This window comes from Peromyscus maniculatus, chromosome 5, assembly GCF_049852395.1.
Source record: "Peromyscus maniculatus bairdii isolate BWxNUB_F1_BW_parent chromosome 5, HU_Pman_BW_mat_3.1, whole genome shotgun sequence".
NCBI lineage: Eukaryota > Metazoa > Chordata > Mammalia > Rodentia > Cricetidae > Peromyscus > Peromyscus maniculatus.
The window spans coordinates 93,024,477-93,051,846 of record NC_134856.1 but is presented as its reverse complement, the minus strand read 5'-3'; the positions used below and the strand labels follow the sequence as shown (position 1 = coordinate 93,051,846).

Below are 27,370 nucleotides of genomic sequence, written 5' to 3'. Positions count from 1 at the left end.
TCTTTAGCTTGTTATTTTGATGAATTTGTTGACTCACAAATGTTAAGCCAGTCTTGTACTTTGAAAATCAATTCCAATGGATAAATTCATATAATTCCTTGTATACATTATTACACTCAATTTGCTATTGTTCCTAAGATTTCTGCATCTAATTCATAAGACATTTGTCTGTAGTTTTATAGTATCTTTGCATAGTTTTGTCTTAGGGTATTTATTCCAAATTCCTTAAAGACACAACTTAGATTTTTAGTTTATTAATTATTATAATTTCTTAGATTTTTTTATGTGCATTGATGTTTGGCCTGCATGCATGTCTGTGTGAAGGTGTCGGATCCCCTGGAACTGTAGTTAGAGACAGTTGTGAGCGTCCATGGGGGTGCTGGAAATTGAACCTGGGTCCTCTGGAAGAGCAGCCAGTGCTCTTAACCACTGAGCCATCTCTCCAGTCCCAATTTCTTAGTTTTTAATGCATATTTTCAGTTCTAAACATTTCTAAGCATTGCTCTTTACTCACCTCACAAGTTTGGTCATATGTGTTTTAATTTTCTTTTAGTTCAAAATATTTTTCAGTGTCTTGCAACTTTGATTCATGTGCCACTTAAAAATAATGTTATGAACCTCCAGGTACTTTGGAGTTGTCCATCTCTTTCCATTATTAACATCAAGTTTAATTCACCAGTGGTTTGTGAACATAGTTTATTTCCTATTGTGCTAATAATAATGCCTTTTACGACTGAGAATATTAGCTGCCTTAGTGAATATGTTCTGTATAAACTTAACAAGTATGAATTCTCTTGATGTCTGAAATACCAACTGTACCAATGAAGTCCAGTTGACTGATGTTACTGTTCAGTTTACTTATGTCCTTCCTGATTTCCTGCTCCTGGATCTTTCAATTGCTGGTACCGTGAAGCTGTCATGTCCCACTATCACATAATGGTTCATTCCTCGTTGCTAGGTTTCTTGCCTCACATACAGAGATAGTTTATCATTGGCCACCTATATATTAAGGATTGTTTAGTTGCCTTTTCCTCTTCTTGCCTTTATCTGTGGCAACTGACCTTACCCCCTAGGTATCTTAACTAGAATTATAATGTGTACTTTCCCCATCTCTTTAATTTACAACTGCATATTAAACCTAGATCTCTTGTAGGAAATACAGACCTGAGTCTTATTTTTAAATCCACTCTGAAATCTCTTCACATATTTAGATTTCTGAAACTTATGCTAGTTGCTGAAAGATATTTGCATATTAATAAATTTCTTACCATTGATTTATATTTCTCTTATTTAACACATATTTTCTGCCTTTTCTAGTACTGAGTTTTATATTATCCGATTTTCCTTTCTCTTACCATGTCAATTATACTTTACTATAATACTTTCTGCATGGTTGCCATTGAGTTGAAAACATACATTTATAATTAATCCAAGTAGACTTTGAACTCAAATAATTATCACCTCATGAATGGTATAAGGACTTTATTACAAATTATTCCCCAAATCTTTATCCTGTCATTTGCATCACTGCTGTAATTCATTTTACTAATATGTGACTATAATTACTTTATCTTTGTCTGTTAGGTCAATATAAAATTATTCTATTTTAATTGAAATAGAATTATATCTATTCCTCCCAATAGCGCTCTCTTCCATATCTCTGCTCTCAAGTTGATAGATTCTTTTCTTTACTATTGCTACATTGTGTATACACAAATAATTATGTGTGTATATACACAAACAGACAGGTATAGCTCCTAAATCTATGCCTCAGGGAACAGGGGGTATAAAGACTTTAAGAGCCAGGACAATAGGGAGTCTACTGTGAAACAGTCTCTCCTAGAAATGGCTACATAAACAATACCAGAACAGTAGCTATATCAATGTACATGTTAACATGGAAGGGGAAGTTTTTCACAGTACCTCACTCCTGGAGAAAGAACTGCAGGCAAGTAATGACTGCTAGGAGAAGGAAAATGAGCTGCCACAGGTATTAGATTTTATCAAATGTTGAGGATTAGGCTCTCCATATCCCTGCTTACATTATCCATTTGCAATTTGGGGCCAACAATTCTTTGATGAATCTAGGAAGAATCCTTAGTTTTCACTATGTTCAGTTTTTTTTTCTTAAGAGGACAAGTTTGATAGTTTCTAAGTGCCTTACAACCTAACAACCGGGCCTGTACATTCTTGATTTCAGTTTACCTTCCTTATTTTCTCATTTCTTCTTTGTGTGGAATTAATTTTTCTTTTATAATGTCCTAAGTCAAATGCTTTTTTCACTTTCAAGGATATCTCCTTTTCCTTAGCATTTGGCATTAATTTCTGTAGTGGGTAGCCATTCCAGCTTTCGTCTGTAAGTTCCAACCCCCATTGAGGCTTCAGTAACTATCATGCCTACAAGGCAGGGCCAAGGGAGGGCCCTGAAGACCAGAGTTCAGGGTCTTCACTCTCTTCCTGCTGGGAGCCAGGAAGCTAGAGGTGGACCGAGGAGAGTTCTCCAGAGAATACCACCGGACTGCGCTACATCTTTCCCAGAACCCTCAACCTACCTATCCCTTCATTTGTAAGTTATGCCATTAAATAAATCTCCCTTTTAACTACGTGGAGTGGCCTTAATAATTTCACCAATATCTTTCCTCCTAAGTACTGTTTCCATTGCACCCTACAGATTTTAATTCTGCATCTTTTCTTTATATCTATAATCTAACAGGCATTTAATCTGTTTCTGCTTAGAGTTAGATCCATCCCAAACCTACCACTCTATCCTATATATTTCTGCTATATTCACTTTTCTAAAATCTCCTATGGACTAGGCATAGGTAACCAAATTAGTTTCACTTTTGTTAGTGTGGAGCCAATAAACATATATGTTCTTTTAACTGCATCTTTTGCCTTTTCTTCAAAGAGTTCCCAGAACAATGCTACTGTGATAGATCACTTGGCAGGTATGGCAAAGTTCCTATATGCAGTGTGCACTATGGAAGCTGCTCATCTTAAAATGTTACTAGTAAGGTAGAACAGAATTTTAAATTTAATTTAATCTTCATTCATTTAAAATTAACAGGTCTTATGTATATACTGACAACCCCACCGGGCAGGGCATTCCTCTACAGATGGATTGTCACCATTCTAGGAATAGTAAGTAAAAATCACAGACGAATTCAATGTTGCTATGTGCATTTTTGTCTAATAGCCCACAGTATTCTAACATAATAAGGAAATAAGCATATTTCTATTATAATCAATAATAGAAATTGAGTTGTTCAGAGAAAGCACAGGTCATGCCCTAAGAATCTCCATGAGTAAAACCAGCTGTTTTAAGAAAGAAAAACCTCCAACTAGAAAATTAAACTTCAGGATAAAAGTAGAAATTACTCAAGGAAGCTCTTTGATAGCAGGGACTGTGTGTTGCTATAGGTTTGCCTCAGTCACAGTTCATAGCAAAGTGCTCAGTATACAAAATAATTTGTACATTTGTTGAAAGGAAGAATGAAAAAGACAAGAGGAGTAAGATACAAGTCTATCCCTAGAAACTAAGTATAGCTAAGCTCACATCTTGAATTGGGTTGGGGTGGGAGAGAAAAAAAAAAAAAGCTTAAGAGGTAAATTTCAGCTGTGTGGTGGTGGTGCATGCCTTTAACACCAGCACTCGGGAGGCAGAGGCAGGTGGACCTTGAGGCCAGCCTGGTCTATAAAGCAAGTTCCAGGACAGCCAGGACTGTTGCACAAAGAAACCCTGTCTCAAAAAAACAAAAACAAACAAACAAACAAACAAAAAAACCCACCAAGACATAAATTTCAATACTAAAGTTTTTAGCTCATATCATTTCTCAACTTTTTAAAAAAAGTAACACTTGAAAAAAACCTGTGACAATAATTTCCAAACTCTAACTCAAAGAAGGCTTTTAATTCTTAACTATTGTAAAGCTTAAAATTAGTTAACTAATGGGTAATGTTCATATATGCAGTATTAAAAAATTTAAAGGGGGGGGTTGGCTGGAGAGATGGCTCAGGAGTTGAGCACTGGCTGCTCTTCCAGAGGACCCAGGTTCAATTCCCAGAACCCACATGGCAGTCCAGTTCCAGGGGATCTGACACTTTCACAACAGTGCACATAAAGTACTTTAAAAAATTGTGTAGGGACCAATGAGATGTATCAGTAGATCAAAGTGTTTGTTGTCCAAGCCTGACAACCTGAGTTTGATATCCAGCACCCATGTAAATGTAAAAGGAAAGAACTTACTCTACAAACTTGTCTTCTGACCACCACATAAAATCCAATACACTAATCATATAAACTAAGATAAACAGCTGTTTTTAAACCCCAAACTTTACAAGCACAGAATCCATTTGTTGCCACCATACATCATCACATGTGTGAAGTTTCTGGGAAAATAAAACAAAACAAACAAACCCTACTGTCTACTCTATGAAAATGAGAATTTTTTTAAGTAGCATATTAGTATCATTCTGAAAACACAAGAACCTCGTGGATCTCCCCAGAAGGATGGAGGTCATTCTAGAGTGGCCAGCTCTGTTCCAGACTGGATTACAAAGGAGACTAGCACTGAGATCAGAGTGCCTAATCTCATTAGCAAAGCAAAAACAATCCCATGGTTTTTCAAGCCATATCTGAGCCCATTCTAAGCACATTACAAAACAGTATCTTGCATTTGACTTTTAATATTGTTCATTGTCATGGTCTTTTTTTTTTTTTAGTAACATGTAAACTTAAACATCAAGGTTTTCTCTTGTGAAGTTCCTGATTATGCAAATAGGATATTGAACATAACTAGAAATGAAGCTCTCACTTAGACCTCATAAAGGTAGTAAAGTACCTAATACAATGTCTGACACAATATATTCTAAGTGCCCAATAAATGCCTTTACAGTCATTTATTTTCCAAATTTAGTAACTTAAAAAGAATAGAAAAAAGGGTGTATCTTAAAAGGGGTACATACTATTATAAAGAATTATAGCTAGAAATAGTGATTCATACTTGAAATTTCATCACTTGTGAACCTGAGGCAAGACTGACACAATTTTGAAGCCAAGTTAACTGACAATAAACTAAAATGTTAGCATCTCTGAGTCTCTTGATGTGAATTGCAATTCCTTTCTCTGCTTCCATTACCACAGGATATTACTTCACTTTGATTGGGGTTGCAGTAGTAAGTCAGCCATAGGGGGCTTGATGCTTTGCCATATTATATGAGTTCTTGGGAAGCCTGAGCTCAGGTATCAAGAATTAATGTAGGTTTGTGTATTTTGAAATGAAATAGAAAAATTTTCACCAAGAGAAATTAAGTTTCCTACTATATAGCTAACTGAATTGATTGTTAATTAGTTCAATTATCTGTGGGGTAACAGAATTATTTCTTAAGTAACATAATTTGATCACTGAAGCAACTAAAGCAGCTTTACTGAAAGTGGTCAGAGACCTTCAGACCTCTTAGGGAGCTAGGAAGCTCTTTCCTTACAATCTTCCTTGTTAGCTCAAGAAAAATTAAGTCTACTAGAATCTAGTAGAATAAAATGAACTATATTATCTCACCTCTTTTTAGGCTTTTATTTTTAAGATATGCATATCTATGTGTAGGTATGTGTATATGTGAATGCAGGTGCCTACAGAGTCCAGAAGAGGAGGTGAGGAAAAAAAAAAGGGCAGTTGGAAGAGATGAATAAAAAGTTCTCCTAACAAAAGTCTTCTGTGTGCAAACTCACTGTTAAGGTAGCTTGGTTATCTCTTTTTACAGATAACAAATATTTAAAGAGGTAACAAATATTACTTTACCAAACATGAAAGAGTTGTTATGGATTGAGTGGGTATCCTAGAGCAGTGGTCCTCAACCTATGGGTCACAACCCCTTCGGAGACTGAATAACCCTTTCATGGGAGTCATATATCAGATATTCTGCATGTCAGATATTTACATTATGATTCATAATAGTAGCAAAATTACAGTTATGAAGTAGCAAAGAAATAATTTTATGGTTGGGGGTCACCACAACATGAGGAACTGTATTAAAGGGTCGCAGCATTAGGAAGGTTGAGAACCACTGAACTAGAACATACACTGGTACATAAGCTAGAGCTTCACCTGCGCCAAGTCCAAATGTCCTGAACTTGTGCCTCATAGCCAATGGGAAGGTGGACCCAATTCATTCACAGTAACAGACCCAAGTACAGTGAGTCTAGTGTCTCCATACAGTTCCTTACCTGACCTATAACGTTCATCTCGAGAGCCTGAGGATCTTCGACGGTGGTATCGAGAGGCTGAGGAAGGAGTGACAGGTGCCCTTCGCTCTTGAGGCAAAGCTTGGTCCACTCCTGGATACAAGGTAAAACAGCAGAATGAGGGTGAGGCTGTTCTCAGCAGCTAAGCTAATGAAACTTAGTTACAATAAATATTTACTTATTACATTCCTATGACCTATTAAACCAGGTGGTGGTGAGTCACTCTGCAGATCAACAGGAAGGTGGACATAAGCAAGGCTGAGCCCTAGAGAAGTTCTAATTGTGGGCAGGCTACAGGCAAGTGTTCTTTCTTGTTATAGTGTCCACCAAAGCATGAAGTCCAAGACATAGGATCAAATTATAATTTTTTTTAGAATAAACAGAAAGACCATAAATGCCCTGAGAAATTTTAAAATTACAGTTATCAATAAAGTCAACTTTAAAATAAACCTTATAAACTATTTGTATTTGGTAACTGGAAATTATCCATTTGTAGCATCAACTTTCAGCTTTTGTTATTCCCAATTACTAACTCTGGAAACTTGCTCCATTTAATGCTAAACAGATGAACAAGATGTACTTGAAAGTAGCTTTTATTAATTAACAAAAATGTTATGTTAAATTCAAAGACAAAAGCTGACCCCCATATCTGCTAATCAAACTATCTATTAGACTGACATATCACAGTACCAAGGAATACAATATAGATGAAACTAAGTAGCATGGGAAAGAGTACATCTTTACAGTTCTGAAATAAAGAAATTGCTCCCACTGAGTTCTAATAACAATCATTGCTTCTTTAGAAAAGACCAGTGATAACTAGAAGACATAAAACATAAGCTATACCAAAAAGGAAAAAAAAGTCTAGATTTCAGTAACAATTAGCTTTCATGATCCTATTTTAATAATCCTTATCATATGTCAAACTTATGAAGCCAAGTAGTTCTGCATTGGACTGACATTTACATTTGGACTTATAGCCCTGATTTCTTTTTTCTGTTTTTTTTTTTTATTAATTTTTTTCCAGCACAATCACAGTTTCCCCTCCCTCCCTACTCTCCTCCCAGTCCCTCCCCTTAACCTCTCCTACCCTAGATATCCACTCTTCCTCCTTTCTCTTCAGAAAAGAGCAGGCTTCCCATGTATATCTGCCAGACATGGCATATCAAGCTGCAGTAATAATAAGCACTTTCTCTCCTATTAAGGCTGGATGGGGCAACCCAGTAGGAAAAAAGGGGTCCTCAAAGCAGGCAAAAGTCAGAGACAGCCCCTGCTCCCACTATTAGGAGTCCCACAAAAAGACCAAGCTACACAACTGTAACATATGCATATCAGTCCCATGCAGGCTCCCTGATTGTTGATTCAGTCTTTGTGAACCCCTATGAGCCCAGGTTAGTTGATTCTGTGGGTTTTCTTGTGGTGTCCTTGACCCTTCTAGCTCCTACAATCCTCCCCTCCTGTTCTTCTGCAAAATTCCCCAAGTTCCGACTAATGTTTGGCTCTGGGCTTCTCCATCTGTTTCCATCAGTTGCTGGGAGAAACATCACTGATGGCAATTGACAGGCCTGACTCTTAGACAGCCTGTAGGTTTCTCTCCACTCACCATAGTTTCTACTACTTACAAGATCAGGATTATTGAGATGATGAAAAACCATAAAGTCATCAGAATATGATTGATATATTCCCATCTTATCCGCTTTTTAATAATTCTGGGTCTAATATTTGTACCTTCCTATAATTGTCTTGTTTTCAATGTACCTATTTGCTGATACTTTTAAAATATTCCAACTGAAAACTAAAACAAACCTGATGGGGGAATGTCTTTTTGTATCTTGTGAAAATATGTTGCTCTGATTGGTTGGTAAATAAAGCTGTTTGGCCAATGGTGAGGCAGAATAGGGTTAGGCAGGACATTCTAGCTAGAGAGGAAGAAGTTGAAAGGCAGAACAGAGAGGACACTGCCAGCCACTGCCATGAGAAGCAAGATGTAAAGATACTGGTAAGCCACGAGCCACGTGGCAAAGCATAGATTTAAAGAAATGTGTTAATTTAAGATGTAAGATCTAGCTAGTGAGACTCCTGAGCCAATAGGCCATACAGTTTGTAACTAATATAAGCCTCTGTGTGTTCATATGGGTCTGAGCAGATTCGGGACCGCAAGGACACGGGAGCTGAGTGGACACAGGAAAACTTTCAGTTACACAAACACTTCCCATACTTTTCCTCCCTTAGTCAAACACTCACAATCTAGTTATTTTCCAGTTCATTTTTTTGCTTATTTGTTTTCATTGTTTACTTGGAGCCTCTTCCTCCTCTAACCTGGGTCACTAGACCTGCTGGGCCATTTAGGATCCCTTTCATCCTGGACTTGCTTTGGCTTTGCAGAATTTTAAGTCACTGGTTCCTTGAATTCATCCATGTCTTTTTTTCTCATATTTTAAAGAGGTAACTAAAGTAGCTTCCTCAGGAAAGATAAAAGAAAAATAACACATAGAAGTCTTGTGTGTCCCCAAGGTTGTCTTTCTACTGTAACAGGGATAGGTCCTGGATATTCTAGGTGAAAATTATGTTTACTTTTTGCCTTTATTTCCATTATTTCCCCAAAGTTCATCATTACGATGCTATAATCATTACACTGTCTCTTCTGTGACAACTTTCATAATTTCCTCTTTATTTTCACTTTAGGAGCTAATAGCTAATTCTCTTCTTATGGCAGAACACTAATGGATCTCTTTCAGATAGATCTTTTATTTGGGTTGATTGAGACCTTGAGTGTTCTGCACCTTGAGAAAATGTCTCACTCTGTGGCTGAGATTGTTCTCAGGACAGTGTAGGTACTCTGACATAGTAACTTTGACTGCATGACTTGTCGGATTATGTTCAAACCTAGAGCCTTGTTAACTTTAATTCCTCAGAAGGTATACATGTCCATAAGGACTGAGCAGAGGTAGTCGCCATTTCCTGTAGGTTGTTTCTTTCAGCTACTTGCTGAGTGATTCCCATGATGTCTACTTAGCATCTGAATGTACTGGCTTTCACTTTGCTAAGTGACTCCCCTACTTTATATACCATTGCTCTCATTCTCTTTACACACTGATTGGCATTTTGGAACAGCTCAAGGAGCAGCAGAGATAAACATACACTTTCAAGTTGTCAGGTTTACCAGCTGTAAATCTCTGTACTATTAATACTATTTTCCTGTCTAGTTCATGAATATAAGCCTCCTCAGAACTATTTTCACCCTTCACCTCTTCTCAGGATCCATAGTATACAAAGCCAAGACTACTGTCTGGTTTATTGATGAGCCTTCTATGGCTGTCATCAGTGAGGTAATTTTGCATACTTGCTCCCATGGATTGAAATACAGTCTACTACAAATGTTTTAAAAGAGAAATTAATACAAATAGGCAGAACAGCTCCAACAGGTTGCCCATAACAAAATATACTTTAAAATATTATTTGAGTCAATATTTCATTCATTATATTTCATCTGACCTTGTTTCACCAAGATTTGAAATGGTATATTCAAAGAGAAAAAAAATCAACAATTGAGTATGTAACTCTCTATAGAACTGACTCTGTCACCATAAAGTCACTTGCACACTCATTCTCTTTCTCTAGCACAAGGCAAATGGCCAATCATTTCTGCTGAAGCAGATGAACCCTTAACAATACAAATATAAATAATTAGCAAAGCAGTTACAGTTCAGTGTTTAGCACTGGGAGAACTCAACCCTCACTGAAATATTTAGTTTAGGGAACTATGATTGAAGACCAATTCTCAAAAAGCCACAGAAAGACCAGCATTCTCACAACAGGAAGCACAGTGAGAGTTAAGAGGCTAACATGGGCACTAGGAAAGAAGGCATTGTGAAACAAAAATGGTGACAGTCCCCAACATGTAACAGTCAGGAGTATGAAACCATTGATTCTCGTTCGATAAAACACAAGTGTCAATACTGAATTCCTTCTCCCACAATATTTATGACGCAATTACATGCGATCCATATGCCAAGCTCCAGGACCCATAAGCATGAAGAGGCAGAACCACACAGATGAGGCAGATATGCATAGATAAGCGTTTACCAACCTTAGATCCCATTTGGCTTAGAATCTTAGACTCACTCTTCCAACAACACACTTGACAACCTAGGTCTCTTACTTGCATGTATTATGCATACACACCCTCTTCTAATAATACAAGTAGCAATTTAAGACCACCATCTTTATTGAGCTGTATTCACACCCCTCTCTGAACAGTGGAATAATTTTTCCTTAATGATCATCAAACTTGGACAAATTCTAATTAAAATGCATTTCCAGTAATTTTAGTAGGAAAAGTGGGGGGGCGGTTGATTAGGCCTCAACTGTTTTTCTGTACCTACACAGTCAGGCAAACTGGCTTTCCATCTGTATTTGAAAACTAACAACAGGTAACACTTCAAATCACTGGCTTAAGGGCTTTATTAATACCAGGAGATGAGTTCTGTTATTTAGCCATTTTGTTGATGAGGTAATACAGAAAAAGAAGTGGAACTTATACATTGTGCAACATTTAGATCTAAGTTTTCTCTTCATTCAAAATTATCTCCCAGTGCTCAAAGACTCCTCTCCTCCAAGCACAAAGCATTCTGGATACCTCACTTTCTGACCCTGATGACCACAAATGGTGCTGTGGGATAGTCTGTATGTCAAATGCTCTGATGGGTCAATAAATAAAACACTGATTGGCCAGTGGCCGGGCAGGAAGTATAGGCGGGACTAACAGAGAGGAGAATTGAGAGAACAGGAAGGTGGGGGGAGACACTGCCAGCTGCCGCCATGTCAAGTAGCACGTGAAGACGCCGGTAAGACGAGCCACGTGGCAAGGTATAGATTTATAGAAATGGATTAATTTAAGATGTAAGAACTAGACAGCTAGAAGCCTGAGCCATTAGGCCAAACAGTTTGTAAGCAATATAAGTCTCTGTGTTTACTTGGTTGGGTCTGAGCGGCTGTGGGACTGGCGGGTGACAGAGATTTGTCCTGACTGTGGGCCAGGCAGGAAAACTCTAGCTACACAATAGCAAGTACCAAACTCATCCATCTGGAACAGAAGACACTTCCAACTGTAGCCCATCTTCCTCTCCAGCTGATCTTCCAAGTCAAATAGAAATTGTGATTCTTCCAAAGTTTTGCCTTGCCTCTCTAATTTCACCTCTTTAAACACCTCACCTACTCACCAGATTTGGAAATCTGAAGACAAAAGTAAGAAAAAGCAGAAGCATCATTAATTACTTGTCAATTATTTATGGATTGTCATTAAGTGATTCTCCAACAAAAATTTCTGTTATAGTTGTTATACCTAACCAATCTAACCATGACAAATTAGTAAACACTGTAGTGTCTTACATGTACATTGTACTCAGACAGATACTAGCCACCATGTTATCCCAAAGAATAAGGCACAGGTGGGCCACCCATCTGTCTCTCTAACTTGAGACTCAATAGGTTAGAGGCCACAAGGCAGGAAAAAAAGCCTTAAGTTATTTAAGAGACAATATTGGGGGTGGGGGGAGAGGAATTCTAAATTTATATTATAAAAGAAATATACCAAAAACCTTTGTTTTCAAATACATTTTAAAATGTCAGATATATGAGGAATACTTCAAAAATATTATTTGTGATCAAGATAAGAAGACCTTGATCCAAACTGGTCTGAATACTTTGAACACTGAATACCTTGAATGAATTATTCTGCCTCTATATCTATGATTTCACATATGCCATGGAAAGCTTCAGTGGACAAAAACTTTCAAGTGTCTCCAGGGCATCCACTGTAGCTGACCTCTCCTGGCTTCTTCCCTGGCACTGACAATAAGCTCCTTGCTGGAGTTCCAAAGCTACCATAGGCTTTCACAAAATCTGTGAAATTGCTGGAGAATTTTCCTTATTTCCACACTGTCCAAAACTGTTTCTGAATCAAGTCCCACTGTCTTCTAGTGTCTCATTATAGTCTCTGGATCACACAGAAACCCCTATTTTTGAAGTAAGTGTAATTAAGGAATTACCCCGGAAGTAAAAAGTACCTGTATGATTAGGTAAGGCATTTTCTACATTTGCTTTGTACTAACACAGAGGACACCACAAAATAGAAAATTGAGACTTTGTTCTGAGCACCTTAGTATCTAACCTACTATGCACACCTAATTCTTACATTACTTTACAGTTACTTCCATTTCATCTTTTACTAACACAGAGCTATTGTGTAATATCTTACATTTGTTTTGTAATCATTTTCCTATTACAGTATGTTGATGGAGGAATTCATGAACTAGCAAAATATGAATGATCTAAAGCCCGTGACAATTTGACACTTGAATTAAACTGCTATCCTGCATTATTTGTTTATTTTGTTGGTAGTGCTTAGAATTAAACCCAATGCCTCAGTGTGCTATGCAAGGAATCTACATCTCAACCATGTCCCCAGTCTCAGTCTGATTTTGTTCTACACTACTGGATAAAATAACAGTTTACTGTCAGGCCTAGGGCTTTGAGTTGTTCTTTTATGACTCAGATTTTTCACAAGAAACTATGATCCAGTCCTAATTGGCACCATCTTTAGTGTTAGGTGGCTAAACTCAACTCAGTCTGAACCCTAAGATGCTAGCTGGGCATGGGTTTAGTGATGTTTTCTTTTTACTACTGATTCTCTGACAAGAAACCTAATTCATTAAATGCCATTAAAAATAATAGGATATTCAGCCAATCAAGCCAACAGACATGTGAATAGAATATATTAGAAAACAGAGCAGCAACCTATGCATGAATCATCAACAACAGAGCTCACTTAGAACATAGGAGACTTGCCTTTTTTGATGAATGTCCTTTCCTCTCACCATTCAAGCTGGAAAGGATGCCTACTACTAAGTCCCAGACCAGAAATGCCAGTTTTGAGTGCCTCTCTCCCTGCTTTTGGAGAGGTAACCTTGCATCTCACCTTCACCCTCCATAGACTCATGACACAACAGAATTCCTTAGCAAAGGGAATGTGCCTGTACAGGCCTGTGTGTCCTCCAGCCTGTGTTGAAGGAGGTCACATATGCCACCAAACGCAGCATCATTCATTGTCCAGAGACCAGTTGTATTTCAGTCATGAGGTTAAATTCCTCAGACAGAATGAAACATAACCAAACTGTGTACTGAGGAAGTTTTTCAGCAGTTGTCCACACAGATATTGAACCTAATAGTAACAGGCTCAGGCAAGCAGCCAGCCAGCTTTATTTTCTAGAGAAAATACTCAAGTGTCAACTGACTAGCATTTATATCCTCAATATCAAAGACCAAGCTTTTCATTTTCCATGTACCCAAGATACAAAATTCACCAGCCTGAAAACTTTGCCAATCATGGACAACTTTTTCTATCATAATCTGGCAGAGCATCTGCAGCTAGATTTCAGATAAAGCCATCTCCATGTTGGACATGGACGGACACACACACACACACACACACACACACACACACACACACACAAGCTGAGTCACTTCATGCAAAGGCATTCACATCAAAGCAACTATCTTCAGTGACAATATCAGATACTGGGATTTACAAACCAAATTGTATAAAATAAATAGAAATCATTGAACTAGAATGAGCTATTGGTCCAAAATCATGTAATCTTTTGCCATTTCTGTCACTGATTAGCATTAATGGGGCCAACTGACAATTAGATTAATCCAAATAAGAAATAAAAACAGAACTGTCACCATAGATAAGGGAAGCCTGGTGCAGAAGGCTTGTGCAAATCACTGTGCACACCTGAGCAGTGAATGCTTTTGGTACTAACCTTGGCTACAACAATTGTTGAGAATACTCTATTACTGCTCTACTGGCAAGGCAACAATGGACAGCTGTGGTGGTATTGTGTTGCCCAAAATATTGTGTACCTTAATAAACTTACCTGGGGTCAGAGAACAGACAAGCCACTAGTTAGTCAGTGATAGCACACACCTTTAATCCTAGCATTCCAGAGATAGAAGTCCCTCTGGATCTCTGTGAGTTCAAGACCACATTGGAAAGAGCCAAGCATGGTGACACACACCTTTAATCCCAGAAAGCCAGCCTTTAATCCCAGGGAGTGGTGGTAGAAAGTAGAAAGATATATAAGGCGTGAGGACCAGAAACTAGAAGATTTTGGCTGGTTAAGCATTCAGGCTATGGAGCAACACAGTTCAGCTGAGACCCATTCTGGATGAGGACTCAGAGGCCTCCAATCTGAGGAGACAAGACCAGCTGAGGATCCGGCGAGGTGAGATAGCTGTGGCTTGTTCTGTCTCTCTGATCTACCAGCATGGACCCCAATAACTCGCCTCGGGTTTGATTTTATTAATAAGAACTTTTAAGATTCCTGCTACAGACAGCCTTGCTGATCCTCACTGGTACGACAGGAGTTTAGTGGACATAGGGCAGGGAGGAAAGAATTTAGGGTCCAGGAGAAACCAGCCACTGCTTTGTTCTACCTCTTCCTGCTATGTACAAAGTCTGGAACTGGGTATTCTTGCCTGCAAGTGGGTTGTGCTTACTGTGTGCAGGAGATGAGAGATCCTCAGTCAATTCATATCATACTACTGTGGGGTAAGCGACAGAATACCAAACTACAGCTGCCTGGAAGTATTACACAAATATATCATAATAAGACTGGGACTAGGATTGTCCTAACCAGAAGGACTAGGTGAAAAAATCCTTCAACAGTAGCATTTGAGTGATGATTAAATAAAACTTAGTACAGGCAAAATATACATCCCCAGGATTTCTAACATGGAAAACAGCATGGCCATCTGGGGAAGCCAAAACCAGGCAAGGGCTGCAGGAGGTACAATAGCTGGACATGATTATTAGACCCACTCTCCATGCAGGATTGCCTATGGTCTGCAGTAGTAACAGGTAGGGCCCATAAATTCTCACTAATAACAGACACTTTGCCACTGCGAACCCTAGGGAGTAGGAAAAAAATACAAGAAATTTGCCAATTAGCTTTTATCAGTCCAATTCACATTATGTCTCAAACTAACTCAGTCACAGCCTTGGAGCTAGGCATGAATCCATCTGGCTGCTGAAGACAAAGGAAGATGAGCTTCAAACACTGATTCTGTAGAAACAGCTCCATGCCAAGAAACATTTCATGACTGCCATGTCATAAGTAACACCTAGTCAATATACATATTATAAGAAAGGAGGTGAGTATTTAGATTCATGATAGTTTACTATTTACAGTAACATTGAAATTTTACTACTTTTGGTTACCAACTAAGTCTTCTAAAAGTAGTAAAGACTCTCTATACAAGACTACAATGTATTATAAAAACTCCTCTGAGAACAGTGCTACATAGCTGGCTTCATCATCTCTTTTTGTCAGTTTGATCTGGTTTAGATGGCAACAAAGGATCATTTTGAAATCTGCACTTTCTTAGTAAAAAGTACAAGAGGAAGTGTCAAACAAGTTCCCTGAAGTAGTACCTTCTCTTATAAAATAATTTTCAACCTATTATCTCTACTCTTTAATTCTCATCTGTCTTCATAGTTTCTGGTACACTGTCCCCAATCTGAATTGAGGTGTGCACTCAGCATTGTGCTCAACCAAGAGAAGCTGTCTTCCCCAGCAGGTGCTTCATTACCATTCCTCTCACAGTGTTGATGTCCTGAGTAGCAGTGAAATCCTGTAGAAGAAACTGTGTCCTGAGCATTCTCACCAGGAAGGAACCACAGCCTGGACCCTAACTTCATCTTATGGCAATCTAATTCATAATCATGTGTCCCAAACACCTCAGAAATATTTTTGGAATACTTTCTGGGAAATCTTAACTTTTATCTGGTTAATTCAACTACAAGCTCCATACAGATCCTGTTGTGACAGAATGCCTTCCCAGATGGGCTGGTCAGGAAAGAGCTCCCAGCTTTAGAAACACCTGCTTTCCTTGATATCTTCCTAAGTCCTGATGACGAATGAGTCTTTCATGCAGTGGTAACTTTTCAGAAGGAGGTTCTCTATAAAATGCTTTTGCTAGGAAGGGTGGTAGTTTGAAAGAGAATGGCCTCCATAGGCTCATATATTTGAATGCTTAGTTACCACAGGCAGAACCTAGGATTTGTACTGTTTGGGAAAGATTAGGAGGTGTGACCTTGTTGGAGGAGGAGTGTTATTGGGAGTGGGCTCCGAGGTTTCAAAATCTCATGCCAGGCTCTTTTTCCCCCTATACCCCCTCTCTGCTCACAGATCAGGGTGTAAATAAAGCTTTAAGCTACTGTTCCAGCACCATGCCAGTCTGCTTCCCATCATGATGATTATGGACTAACTCTCTAAAACTGTAAGCAAGCCCCCAATTAAATACTTTCTTTTAAGAGTTGCCTTGGCCATGATGTTTCTTCACAGCAATAGAACAGTAATTAACAAAGGAACTAAGTCCTCCATCCTAAAATAACACCCTCTCCCATATCACAGGAGGGCGGGATGGTGCTCATGTTTGTGGAAAGGTGGCAGGACAAGGCAGAGAACAAACTCAAAACATCCAAATTTTTACATTCAGTTTTTATCACATTCCCATCAGAAATTCTTAAATGGAATCTACAGCTAGGATCCAACTCGAGCTGGTAATCTACTCTCCAAACCTTGTCCATTTCAACAAGACTATGGTAACTGTCAACAAGGTCACTGGGAGGTCAAATAAAGACAAAGATGGGAAATAGATGAGATGTTCATTTCTAAATACTGAAGTTCAATATTTTTATGAGATTTGTTTGTTGGAACCTCTCACACACTCAACAAGTGCTCTACTACTGCGCCATAAACTCATCCTATTATTAGCATATAATTTTAAAACAATGCATTCTATCAGAGGTATAAACCAGAACATGCACCTATAAATACAGTTTACAAATACATATGCTCCTGTTTTAAATGTTCTTATTCTACTAAAGAGTACATAAGTCATCCTTCTGCTTCTTGAATTTCCTAAGTTCAAAAAAATGGTCCAAACCTTTTAGAAGGACCCTGACCTGAAAAACACCTACTCTAAGATAATGTTGGTCTTTCTATTGAAGAAACCTAACACTTTGATCCTTGATGATAGGAGTATGAGAGCATGTAGGTCTCAAAGTCTCTCCCTTTAGCCCATCTCAGGGCTCAAGATTTAATTACTCATCCTCTTCCTAGGTGTCTGGCTTTAAGACAAAACAGTGCAACAACTTTAAGGGGGAAAATTCATCACTGGGCATGCATCCTTTCTTAAGGTCTTTGTACTGGAAGAGCCAGTTGACCACGAATTGTAGAGAGAACATTCCAAATTAGCAGCAAATGTAGAAAGGACCCCGATTCTGGGACAGTCATTATCCATGCATGCAAATTCTGAGCCCAAGGAGCACGGTAGGTATTCTCTTGGGAGACCGAACCTCTGGTGCCTTCGGTGTCAGCCCTATACATGGGGAAGGCTTCCAAAACTGTCCTTTTCCCTGGGGGCTGGTCTCTCTCAGAGATGCAGGGCTCACCGAAACGAAAGTAAAACAGAGGCCGATTCCCCGCTGCACTGGCCGCCCGCTCCCTGGCCGCAGCTTCTCGGATGTCGCACACCCCGATGTGGGCAGAGCGGAACGGTCTCCTCGGTACGCCTTCACCGGGCTGCAGTCTACACCGAACCACGGCAGCTCCATTCGCTGCTGTAACAAGTTGAAAAAAAACTAATTAATTCAGACTTTAGTTTTTTTTAAATTTGTTACAGCGCTGAGCAGAGCTGCCGACCCCATGCAGAAACAGCACACAGACCACCAAAGGCTCCACTTGGTGCAGAAACCCTCTGCCCCCAGCCAGACTCGGTCCAGTGAAGGCTACAGAACATCCCAGGTAAGTCAGTAACTGCTCCTTTTTCATTTTTACTTAGTATGCCAAATAAATATCCAACAGCGTCGTCAAATGAACGAAGTAGCCTTCCTCAAGGACAGGGCAGACACAGACATCAAGTGACCTGGCCTTTCTGACAATCACACAAGGGGAGGCTAAGGTGAAGAAATACCTTCCCCAACACTTGCCCTTAAACCATTTACCAGTCTATTTACTTTTTCTTCTTCCAAATAAAACGATGCTTCTTCCCTTCACAAGCCAGACCACAAGAAATCAGTCTCTCAGCTAACACACAGGACCACTTTTATACCAACTTCCTTAAAAATTGCAGGAAAAGACATAACAAGCAGAACTACAAGCACAGCAGACTCCTGATATTAAGTTCAGTAGCCATAGAGCTTTTTTGCCATGTTAATTCTATAATACTTGGGGGGGGGTCACATCCTGAAGGGAATAGAAATGGGGTTTATACACATCCACTTTTAAGCTTCTTAGTTTTGTTTCATCCATAGAAACTGCAGTTTCAGTTTTTACCTTTAACATGTGTGTTGCTAGCCTTTTACCTTGAGGAAGGATATTGCTTGTATTCCCTTTGAGTTGATTCCCTTTGAACTGACATAGGGAATTCATGCTGGAATGCCAATGTAGCTCCATTTTCTTTTTCTTAAAATCTGTACAACCTAGCACAAGTAAAGAAATTCTCCAAAGCCACACATGACACAACAGTGGCAGGAAATATACCTTGTACTTTGCAAGTATAGGTAGTGCATATTCTACCACCATCTCTAAAAACACCAAACCTTTACAATCATATCCTCTGAGTCAGGCTACCACAATATTTTCTAGTGGTCAAATCTTGTATTAGGTTAAACCATAATCATTAGCAATAATTAACTCATCAAGTCAAAAATCATGTTTAAACCACAAATGCTCCTATTTTTATAATTACAGTGTTTCAAAGACAACAACAGATGAAATATCTATTAAATTGTATTAGGTATATTTATAGGAAAGTCACATATGCCTTCAATATTCACAAAATCTTTAAGTAATTATACAAGTGTGTGCACTCTTCAGGCAGATTCCAGAGTGAGGGAAAAGCCTCTTTCAAATGTGGCTATTAACTTTTAAATTGAGACAGTTTATACTATTCAAGTTTTACGTACTTGGAGGCTGGGGAAGGTAGGCTCCAATTAATTTTGACCTCTTCTTTTCATATCCCTTTTGTGTAATGTCACCTGTAAGAGAAGGGAAAAAAGAAAGCATTTAGGATAGTTTTAATGCATAGAGTTGGTCATTTAATGGAGTATGACAAATTTACCAAAACTTGTAACTATGACTATCTTTGTTGCTTTATAATTAGAGATTTATAAAGGAATTATTGTGTACCCAAAAAAAGAAAAAAGAAAATCATAGGCATTCTTGTTGTATAAAAACTCATTTGCTCAATTACATGCTCATCTCTGGCCCTTTCTGGCTGGGTTTCTACCCTGAGTGTCCAAAATTAGATCTGTGCAATCTGTCTTCAGGTGCATCAAGCCTGCTTAATCTTCAGGTGCTCTCATTAACTTAATCAACAATGGTTGGACAACTGTCTGAGCTGGGAAGCTGGCAACACCATTACAAACAGGCATTGCCTTTCATTAATGAGATTTATTTTCTAATCAGACATGTCAGTCACAAGGACTTTAAACAGCTAAGGTGTTTTTTAAAAAACAAAACAAAAAACAACAGAAAGAAAGAAAGAAAGAAAGAAAGAAAGAAAGAAAGAAAGAAAGAAAGAAAGAAAGAAAGAAAGACTTAAGACAAAAGAATGCATTAGATAAAACCAAGCAAAAGAACACCGGGCCCATGGAGATTTAAAAGACATTCATTGTTCAAAGAAGAATTCAAATGATAAAGCCAAAGATTCATACACAGAGGTCAAAGGAGGTCAGACCTTTCCCTAAGGGTTAGGTCACTAAGGACACAGGCAAAATAACATTATAGTCTTTCCTAACTGTAAGCTCCAAAACACAATGCTAATTTTGCCCTTCATTTTTAAAAAGAAAAAAAAAATGTGCACACATGTAGACATGTGCACAAGTGCACAAGCAGTCAAGCACATACTTGGTCCTTGAATTTGGAAGGGGTTATAAAATTGATTTTGCCCTTCAATTTTTTTTAGCATGTTTCATATTTTTATTCCTTGCACTCTAACCTACCTCTTCAAAGAGAAAAAAGGATTTGAGCATCTATGAAAACAAAGCAAACCAAAGAGTAATTCTTACCATGCATAGTCAAGTTGGTAAATTAGCTTATTCTAATGATACATGCTTAGTATTGCCATATGACCTTACAAATTTGAGGGCTGATTCTATTACTCAAAGCTGTTCTATACATTGTGGTGGTATTGTGTTCCCCAAAATATTGTGTACTCTAATAAATTTATCTGGGGTCAGAGAACAGACAGCCACTAGATACAAAGGCTAGAAAATGGTGGCACTCACACCTTTAATCCTAGCATTCTAGAGATAGAAATCCCTCTGGATCTCTGTGAGTTCAAGGCCACATTGGAAATAGCCAAGCATGGTGACACACGCCTTTAATCCCAGAAAGCCAGACTTTAATCCCAGAGAGTAGTGGTAGAAAGCAGAAAGATATATAAGGCGTGAGGACCAGAAACTAGAAGCATTTGGCTGGTTAAGCATGTGGCTGGTTAAGCTTCAGGCTTTCCAGCAGCAATTCAGCTGAGAGTCATTGGGATGAGGACACAGAAGCTTCCAGTCTGAGGAAACAAGACCAGCTGAGGAACTGGTGAGGTGAGATAGCTGTGGCTTGTTCTGTCTCTCTGATCTATCAGCATTGACCCCAATAACTGGCCTCGGGTTTGATTTTATCAATAAGAACTTTTAAGATTCCTGCTACAATACATCTTTGCTTAGGTTAAAAAACAATGTATGACCAGTATTTAAATGTGAGCCATAAAGCAGTAGAGAGATATGAAATACACATTCCCTTATCAACTATTAAGTGATTTTATGCTAAATGTATCTTATTACACCATTATGAATAATGGTGTCTGTATAAATGTTACACAAAGATTAAGCCAGCATCATATCTGGCTATACTTTACAACCTCAACCATGAGCTGTATATCACTGAAGCTGCTGTATTACTCTTATAACTGCTCCCCCTCATCTCATCACCACAGACACTACAGGCATGTTAGCATAGTCTAGAATATTCTTGTGATTGACCAGGAAAATAAGGAAATGGGGTAATGTATTACAGGCTGGCTATGAAATTTGCTTTTGCCCTCTTTCTACAGTTGCCTGTACCTGTAGCACTACAAGATAGAGAGAAATGTCTGGCTTTGAAGAAATAAAATAGTTTGTAAACAAAATAAACTCTCTAGTGCCTAGTTCTGTGGTGTTCAGAGCAAGAGTCTAGGACCAGTAATCAGAGGAGACCTGATTTACTGCTCCACTTCAACATTCCTAATAGTAAAAAGGAATGAGGTAGAACACTGGCACCCATTCTGGCTAACCTAAACATCTCATTCCTACTCACAGAAAAGGTAGAGCCTCTATGCTAGAAAGCCAACAACCTCCCATCCTATATACACAACTTCTTGAGAAATCCCCAAAACGGCAAATCAAGAGCACTGCAGAAGCAGTTGCTTTACTACCTGTTTCCACAGGGGATATAGTAACCTCGACTAAAAAGCAACAGCTTTTACTAATAGTAATCATTCTTTAAACATACCATTACAACTGAAGAAGTTTGTTTTCATGTTAATCGTAATGCTACATAATCCGTCTTTTCTCTGGCTGAGACAAAACCCAAAGCACTGCCTGCTAAAATAAAGGGAAGAAGGCAGGTCTATAGGAAAATGAAAAGGAATAAGGAGAACAAGTAAGGGTGCATGTGGAAAGCCCCCAGTAAAGAGGACCTCATTTGGGCCTCAGGGCAAGATGCTATCTTTGCACTGTTCCAGCTACTGCCCATGTCCAGATTGAGTAGCTGCTTTGATAATTCTACCATCAAATTCTTGTCCTGGTAAACTCAGAATCAATACACATGTTGATTATACCCAAAATTCAGCTTGTTTCATTAATTTCTCAACTGAATACTTAAAAGCCAGAGGATACTCACTCTTCCTTGATTTTTGCTGTAGATCAACTTCAAAAGAACTGAACTTTGAATTCTTACTTCAGAGTTGGTCTTATTTTGGAAAGTTCTGGTTGCTTTAAGGCTAACAAGATCTAAGGACATTTTTTCCCTCCCAGCCCTGAATTCCCTCCTAGACTCAAAAAACAAACAAACAAAAAACAACTGAGCATCCCCATAGAGGATACTTAAGAATTCCAGGTGACCACCACTCAGAGCCTGGGAGAGTGAAGGAAGACAATACAGAATGATGCCGACCTGTCACTCAGAGTAGCCACTGTCATGTAGACCAATGAAAGCTCTCTGGTCTGTACTTTTAAAAGGATTCAGTGGCTGACAGCATGTTCCATTATCAATAAACTATGTCACTTGCAAAGCTACATTTATATATTGGGGGTTCTTTACAGAAAATTCTGAAGGACTATGTCCCGAATGTCCTAAGCAGTCCCTTTTAATCCTAATAACTGATTTTAGAGAGGAAAACCAAGGCACAAATACTATTTATGGTTCTTGACTCAGACTTTAGAAATAGAGAAAAGTATATCCTTAACTCCAATATTTTTTCCTATTATAACCATACCTAGTACTGCTCCCTGTACTCTGGCCAAAACTGGGGTAGACATTGTCCCAGGAAGAGACACTAGCATTCCTGACTTTGCTAGTAGATTCTTTCCTGTCTGGGTATCTTCTTACATAGGTCTTTAAATGGCTCTGTCCATTTTCATCTCTAGAGAACAATCTTGCAAACAACTTCCTGTTTGACTCCTCCCAATCCCTACCCAAGGAGTATAACACTTTCAGGCTTTGAGTGACCACAGCATAGATGATGACCATCCAGTTTCTGTAAGACCTTGGGCTACTTGTCTGTGCTGCATTTGTGTAACATAGATTTACATATGGCTTATCATGAAAACCAGAGTGTTGAGCTTTTGTGAAAGAACCCATGTTTTACAGAACTCAGTCTTGACTCCACTATTTTCCTACTCTAGGACTATGAAGTGATCAATTTATACACACAGTAAGAGAGTGAGAAACACCAATGTCTATCTCTGACAAAGATGTAATTGGCAGCGGCAGCAGCACAATCAGTACAGACACAGGATGATTAACTGTTTGGTGACTGGTGGGGCAGAGGGCAGAGGGGAAAATCCATACTAACTCTGTTATTAAAATATACCCAACAACAGGAGGGGGGCACATCTTTAATACCAGCATTCTGGAGGCAGAGGCAGGCGGATCTCTGTGAGTTTAAGGCCAGCCTGGTCTACAGAGCAAGATCAGGACAGGCACCAAAACTATACAGAGAAAACCTGTCTGGGGGCGGGGGGAGTCAAACAATAGGTCAACTTGTAGTGCTCAAAAAGTGTGCTACCATCTGTAGCACTGAGATTAGACTCATTCCTGGTCCCAAAGCATCAGGGCTAAAAATACCATTACTCTTTTCTAAACCCAGAACTACTTAAGCATCTGGTAGTCAGAGGTGCAGCAGATAGATTATGACTAACTCCCCCAAAAAATTTATAGCAAACTTTCCAACTGAGCTTTTTGTGTCATGTGGCTTTCCAAAACCAATGATTTTTGTACTAATGAAGTTACAGTTAAATAGTTACAGATTATCATCTGTGCGGAACAGATACACTATAGTAGATGACAGACAGATGATCACTGATACATAAAATAGGTAAATTAACAGATTATTAATAAATGACAGATAAAAATAGGAAAGACAGTATGAAGAAACTGGTTGACAGACAAATGACAGAGACAGACATATAGTAGATAGTAGATTTTGCAAACATCTTCCTTCCAGACACTTCCATGGCTTCTTTTCAAGGCTTGACCCCTGACAATGCTCTAGTGTCACCATGGAAGCACAGGGCTCTCTGCAAGTACATAGGGTTTCCCATTTTATATCAGTTCAGGCTCAACAGCCAATTGGCTGCCCCTTTTCTCTGCTTCCCACAGTGGGTCTTTGCTATACATACAGCTTTCAGGATAACGCCACATAAATTCAAAGAGGAAAGGTTACAAAACCAAGGAAGCAAATCTTCAGCTCATACTTCTAAGCAAGACTTCATTTTCTATCTCTTATTACAAGGCATACCACCCTACAGCAGGTTAGCTAACATTCTTCTAACTTGCAAACTAAAGCCCATACCATCCAAGGCTATTTTGAAAGTCAACTCCAATCAATAGAAACTTCTTAGGCAAAAAAGAATTTTGCTGATTGTACATGTGTATTCTAAATGATTCTAAATGTTTATTCTAAATGTTTTCCTCCTTTAAAAAAAAGTGGTTCCTCACATTAAGCCTTGAACCACAGAATTGCTTATTTTCCACAGAAAATTCCAAAAATAGCATACTTTCCATATTTTAATACTCAAGATACTCATAAGCACAAATAAGAAAGTATGAAAGTCAGTGCACAAATTTTAACCTCAGCAAGGACAAATTAAAAGTGATCTCTTGAAACAACTATCAATTTCAAGAAAAATGCTCCCTGTTCTTAAATTCTCCAATACTTCAGATTCAAGCAGTATAATTTTTTTTTTTTTTATTTTAAGAAAGAAAAGCGATTCAGTTGGGCTTGGTGGTGGTGGCAGGCTTAGAATTTTAGCTACTCCGGGAGCTGAGTCAGGAGGATAACAAGTCCAAAGCCAGCCTGAACTACACATGGTAAAGACTCTATTTCAAAATAAAAAGTGAAGCAAATGCTGGGAATACATCTATGTGATGAAGTGTTTGCCTAGCATGTCCAAGCCCTAAATTTAATCCCCAATACTACAAAAATACAATGGAAAGATTAATAAACAAATCATAAGTTTACAGAGGAAAAATAGAAGCAAAAACCATGTGAGGTCAAACAATACTCTGAGAGGAGATACTATTTTTCTTTTCTCTCCCCAACAGGAAGAAAACACTCTGAGAGAAGATACCATTTTTCTTTTCTTTCTCCTATTGGAAAAATCCTCTTATTTTGCAGAATAGTGTTTCAGAGAAAATAAATTCAAGTCAGAAAAGTAACAGTTGGCCCAGCAAATGCAAAAATTAGAGTAACCAAAGAGCTTATGTCATTGTGGACACAAGGCAAGTTTGCAAACTTTGACCCCAAGGAATTGGTGCAGAGCCAACCTAATTGCTGCCTAGCTCTAGACATAAAATCTTGGAGAGTCCCTTGGTTCTTGGGGATAAAACCTGTACCATTGAGCTACTTTCAGGGCTGGGATTAGTTCTGAGTAAACAGACAAGTTTAACAGTGATCATTTCCATTCTTGGTGTTGAGAGTTTATTTTATTATTTAATGCTGGAATGAATGCTTTGTATAACAAAGGCATCATTTCCATGTTTGGAATTTTATGGTTGTCAGAAGTCTTCCTAAGGCTCCTTTCTTTAGTCAACTATTTTATATAGCTTTAAGAGGCACAAAGGCTCTAGTTCTCTTGTTCAAAATGTGTGTTTTAGCTCTGTGATAAGCTTTCTCCAGAAAGAAACTATCACTCATGACAACTTTTACATGCACTGTTGTTCACCTGCTCTGGTAGCAGAAGCAGGCAGACCTGGGGACTCTTCTCACCCAAAGCAACCAGCATTCATCCTAGAGTACTTGGTGAACCACCTGGTGTCTTTTTGTTCTTACTGATAAGACAGGTTATACATGTCAACTTCCTATTGGTGCTGGAAATAGCATGTGCAAAATCTCAAAGTAGGTGTCAAGTAGATGACTCAGAGGTTGAAGTACTTACTTGTCATACAAGCATGAGGACCTGAGTTTGGATCCCCAGAAGTCACAAACACCCCAGAAGTCACAAACACAATAGCACCCATTTATAATCTCAGTACTCCCATGGTAAGATAAGACCTAAAAACAGGGACTCTCCAGAAGCTCACAGACCAACTAGCCTGGTATGGGTAACAGTAAACAGGATAGAACCTGTCTTAAAGCAGAAGTCCAGGGCCAACAACTGAGGTTGTACTCCAATCCACACATGCCTGCCTTGGTACATGTGTGTTTGCACTCACACACACAAACAAGCACATACACGCATTTTTAAAAAAAACTTCAACAAATATTTCAGTTAGCTATGACATCATTAAACTTATGACTTATCTTACAATACAATAGGAAGATATGTGCCAGGTACACTAGCAAGTGATAAGCATAAAGGGAACTACATGACTATACTGGTGACAGAAACAACCCCTTCAGGGCATAGAGGACAAAGAAAAGCTACCTGTGCCGGGCGGTGGTGGCGCACGCCTTTAATCTCAGTACTCGTGAGACAGAGCCAGGTGGATCTCTGTGAGTTCGAGGCCAGCCTGGGCTACCAAGTCAGTTCCAGGAAAGGCACAAAGCTATACAGAGAAACCCTGTCTCAGAAAAAAAAAAAAAAAAGCTACCTGACTACTAGGAATTCTGAAGAAACTTAAAATCCTGTTTAAATCCTGTTTTTCTTTGGTACTGCTGCCATCTCTAAGTGCTGCCCCTTGCTTGCCTTGTCCAGAAGCCTGTCCTCTTTACACAACTAGCACTTGCAGACATTCCCATTAACACAGACAGATCTCTTTCAAGAATGGAAAAGTGGACACAGTCTGCCGTGCTTACAGATTTAGCACCTTCAGGCTTCCCCCGGGCATCTACACTCATCAGCCAGAGAGATGGTTTCAAGAACAGGAATGTAAACATGGGGCCTATCTAAGCCTCTCACTGCTGTGACAATGGTCCCTTCCCCAAAGGGTCACAAAGTCCCATCTTCTACCTTCTTGGTAATTGGTCATATCAAGCCACACTTTAGCATATTTTCCTTTACTATTACCTATACTATTCTATTTATTACAGAGTTCTCACACTCACACCATATTCCCAATGTAAAACTCAGAAACTTACCTTTCTTAAAGACACTTTAAGATAAGGTAACAGAGGACATTAATACCTGTGCTAAAATGAGAAAATTATCAAAGCTCACTCAAATATGCAGAGGAAAGAAAAAACATTCTCAAGCACTACAGATGAACAGGATGTGAAACTTCCATGTACATGTAAGTGAATTAACATAATGTTCTCTGCAACATTTAGTTAATGACATAAGCAGAAAGGAAACATATTTTA

At 38.7% G+C, this 27,370-nt stretch overlaps 1 protein-coding gene across 8 annotated transcripts in view; it reads right to left on the bottom strand.

Annotated features, from left to right (window-relative positions):
* The window catches only part of Dip2c (disco interacting protein 2 homolog C), a 417,859-nt gene that overhangs the window by 184,149 nt on the left and 206,340 nt on the right, over positions 1–27,370 (bottom strand). For 4 of the 8 annotated variants that reach the window (XM_015998738.3, XM_015998740.3, XM_015998739.3 and 1 more), the window contains exons 2-4: positions 19,278–19,349; positions 17,763–17,930; positions 6,224–6,334 (exon numbers count right to left, since the gene is read on the bottom strand). In XM_015998738.3, the coding sequence (XP_015854224.1) occupies positions 6,224–6,334; positions 17,763–17,930; positions 19,278–19,349 (351 nt within the window). The remainder of the gene's footprint in view (positions 1–6,223; positions 6,335–17,762; positions 17,931–19,277; positions 19,350–27,370) is intronic. The other 4 variants (XM_015998743.3, XM_076572890.1, XM_076572888.1 and 1 more) reach the window with 1 other exon arrangement.